The following is a 3,730-nucleotide window of genomic DNA, read 5'->3' as shown; positions in this document are numbered from 1 at the left end:
TGTGGACAAAAAGCATGCTGTCTACACACGCCAAGAACAAAAATGAAGGAGTGGCCACGCAGGCCCCTCTGAGCAACTTCACTTCTAAGCAGGTAGCTTCCCATCCTGCTACTGTGACACTTACAACGTGAGACAAGGGACCCTCCTCGGTGGCCAGGGTCTCCCGCTCCCCACACACTCGGTACCCACGTCTCTAAGAACCCTGGAGCGTGACGGGACGAGCATCGGCGGTCCGTCCTGTGCCAACACTAATGTCCTGTCTCCCACGCGGGCTGAGCACATACTTGCTGTCTGTGACTGCTGCGCAGGAAGGACCTGGGGACCCCGTTCTTGCACTCGGAGTCACTCTGCTCCTCGTAGCTCTCGAATTCGCTGGAGCTCCATCCGTACTCCAAAGAGCTGTTTCCACCTTCATCTCCGTTCTCCACGTCATCGTAAATCATCTCGTCTGAGGGCAAAATGCCAAAAGGACATTAAAAAAACATAGACTTCACTAGTCACATTTTACCCGATCACCCAGTCCTGGAGTCTGGAAGCGTATCGGAAACCTGTGGGAAGCTGCAGAGCCTCAGGTCGGCTCCCCTGTACAGGTGGTGGGGAGCCCCTCCACGGTGCGGGCAGGGACGCACCGGGCCGGACAGTGCTCCGATGAACCCCCTGCCCCGGGAGTGTCCTGAGGGCTGAGGTCTCAAAGAATCCGGGATGACAATACAAAACAACTTGCGGGCCGCACAAAGATAAACATATGGAATATCAACAAGGTAGGTAAGTAGATGACAGAGACATTCAAATACAAACACAAGTGAGGCTCATGGGAAACAATTGTAAATTCTGCCTTTGTGCAAATAATCGTCTCACAACTCTATCACTGGTTTTAAAATATTTTAATCACAATTCATTCAAAATTAGTGAAAAACACATTATTGCCACCAAATACGAATCTTTACTTCAAAAATTCTGAAGACTTTAACTCTTTTATCTCACAGTCTCTATTTTGCAAAATGATTTCCAGGAGCCAAGCTGCCTTCTAGGCGACCCCAGGGCAAGGCACACGACTTGACGTTCATTACCAGTTAACTAACCTGCATCTTTTCTGACACATCCAAAGGCCTCAGGTCCCAAGAAAGTAATTTTGTGAGACTCCCTAACAATTATAGAACGATCCACAGCAGCAGAAAAAAAATGCAGATGGAGTTTTGTGTGGCAGGTTGACGGAACTTTCCAAGAATGAAAACATCATTCTACAAACTTCCAGAACATCAGTCTCTCTCTAAATGCTCTTCCTTATTAAACACATGAACATAAATGGTTATCTCAGCTGGAGTTTCTCAGGTATAAATGACTTGTCTGCTTAAACTATCACTGGAGAAGAGTACAATCTTAGATAAAAGACGGCATTTCCACACATTTTATGTTTCTCAATTAGATTTATTCTCTGGCCACCTGGGTGGTCTAGTCAGTTAAGTGTCCTACTCTTATTTGGCTCAGATCATGATCTCATGTTCATGAGTTCAAACCTCATGCAGGGCTCTGTGCTGATAGTATGGAGTCTGCTTGGGATTCTCTCTCTCCCTCTGCCCTCCCCCGCTTGTGCACACACACATGATACTCTTTCTCTCTCAAAATAAACAAACCTTTAAAGAATTTATTTCATATGCATCCTCAGTCGTTCCCTGTAATAAAACTTAGCCTTAAATCTCTTCAGTAATTAAGCCTTGACTAATAGATTCTCCGGGGCCAAGAGGAGGCTTTGCATATATAATGACATTTAAGGGCTTTCACTGGAAATGAGAAGTAGACACAAAGTTGTCACTATTTCAGATTACTTGGCCTTGGATTATATCTCCACTGAATTCACATTAATTCTAGAATATAAAACAGAAATCCAAACTTGGGGTTAAAAGGTTTGAGGAGTAAATGTCATCTGGGTAAGAACATGCAATACCTCAAACCGAGCTCACTTTCGGAAGCCACAGCAGCGTGGGGCGGCGTGCCTGAAGGACACCTGCGGTGCCCACCACCTGGGCACGGGGGCGGCAGGGCAGGTGGGTCCCAGGGGTGTGGCCGAGCCGCCTCAGCTGCCACGCAGGTCGGGGCTGAGAGAGTCCTGACAGAGGCAGCCGGCCTCAGGAAGGACCCGGTCACCCTCCACAGCCTGGTCGGTAGCGGAGGCACACAAACATGCAGAAAGTGCCTGTGCGCTGTCCCCGGTGCGGTTCATGAATCCTGAAGCTGCCCTATTGGCACACCCTCCCCCCTCCACAAACCCTTGGGCATCGGGCCACTCTGTGTGCGGGAAACAAGTCCGACACACAGCACGGCCGGTGCCACCCACACCTGTGGTGGGATGTCCAGCCTGTGGGCAGGGGTGAGCTGCAGGTGCCCCCAGGGAACTGGGCGGCTGGTCCTGGCTCCGGGGAAGACGGCCGAGGGTCCTGCTCTACTGTGAGCCCTGCTCTCAGGCGGGCTGGCCGGTTTATCCATCTTGGGGAAGCAGGAAGCCGGCTATCCATGCCAGGCACGACCGACTGCCTCTAACTCAGGTACATCCCCACTCCTCAGTCAGAATGTGGGAAAATAATGCTTCTCCATGTTCTGGAAAAGGCAGTACTATTTGGGCCTCACCCTTGAAACTTTCAAGGATTCTGAAACGTCTTGTCAACGACAAATGATTGATGATTTGTGAATTACGATGCCCTCCTGAGTTCCTGGATGCACAAACTGGTACTTTCTGAAACTGACAAGTAAGCACAGTCCCCGGGCGTGTGTCTCTCCCACAAGGCCAGTGAAGGGACAGCTGGTCTACTCGGCTGGATTTTGCTGGTCAGCAAACCTTGCAATCTGCCCTGGGCCAGGACGGTCCTAAGAAGAGCTACTATGTGGCGATGGCCACACCGACCCATGAGTGTGCCTAATGCCACTGAACTGTGCACACTGAACTCCTTAAAATGGTCAATTTTATGCAGTGCACTCTACCACAATAAAAAAACAGATGGCAATCGTATCTCATAAAAAATTCTTGTCTCCTGCCAGTATTTGTGACGGAACATAACCTGAAATGACCATATTTTGCACAAAGCACGCAGGCCTCCACTGTTCCTCGGACACAGCGGTCTCCCCAGGTTCCCCAGCTGGACAGTTCAAGTCCTGGACAGCTGGGGCAGCCCCAAAGATCGAGTGCCACCTACTTCACTGAAGAATGTATTCAGTTACTTACCAAATATCAAAATGCACCACAAAGCACAAGACAGCAGGCATGTCTGTAGACCCTAACTGCGGTCTCGGTGCCCACGCCGGGGACGGCAGCTGCACAAGCCAGCACGCACGCAGCCAGAGCTCTGGCCCCTCCACCAGGTCACTGAGAACCATTCTTGGCCTATGGCTTCCGCTTACCTCTGCGGGGTGTATCTACCTAAAGGCCACAAGCACCATCCCTCTGTGTGTCTTGCTTTCTGCTCAACATTGCCTTTGACTGTGGGTGTGTGTATACACACATACATACACACACACACACACACACACACTCACACATCATTTATTCATTTTTAACTGCAATATAATGGTCTGTGGTATAAATGCACTGCCATAGGTTGATCCTTTCCCCAATATTTCCCCTCATCTTTTGCTCTTTACAAATAAAGCACACAGGGATACAGATAAGCATCCCTGCACGTCTCCTTGACAGCGGGCATGAATTTCTCCAGGAAAACACATCTGCAAGGGAACCACC

The 3,730-nt window shown here is 49.7% G+C and overlaps 1 protein-coding gene across 1 annotated transcript in view; it reads right to left on the bottom strand.

Moving 5' to 3' along the window:
* ARHGEF10 (Rho guanine nucleotide exchange factor 10) overlaps nucleotides 1-3,730 on the bottom strand; it is an 81,311-nt gene that overhangs the window by 48,040 nt on the left and 29,541 nt on the right. The window contains exon 9 of the mRNA XM_029933186.1: nucleotides 285-448. Within this exon, the coding sequence (XP_029789046.1) occupies nucleotides 285-448 (164 nt within the window). The remainder of the gene's footprint in view (nucleotides 1-284; nucleotides 449-3,730) is intronic.

This window comes from Suricata suricatta, chromosome 1, assembly GCF_006229205.1.
Source record: "Suricata suricatta isolate VVHF042 chromosome 1, meerkat_22Aug2017_6uvM2_HiC, whole genome shotgun sequence".
NCBI lineage: Eukaryota > Metazoa > Chordata > Mammalia > Carnivora > Herpestidae > Suricata > Suricata suricatta.
The sequence above is the reverse complement of the archived record's forward strand: the minus strand, read 5'-3'. Positions and strand labels throughout refer to the sequence as shown.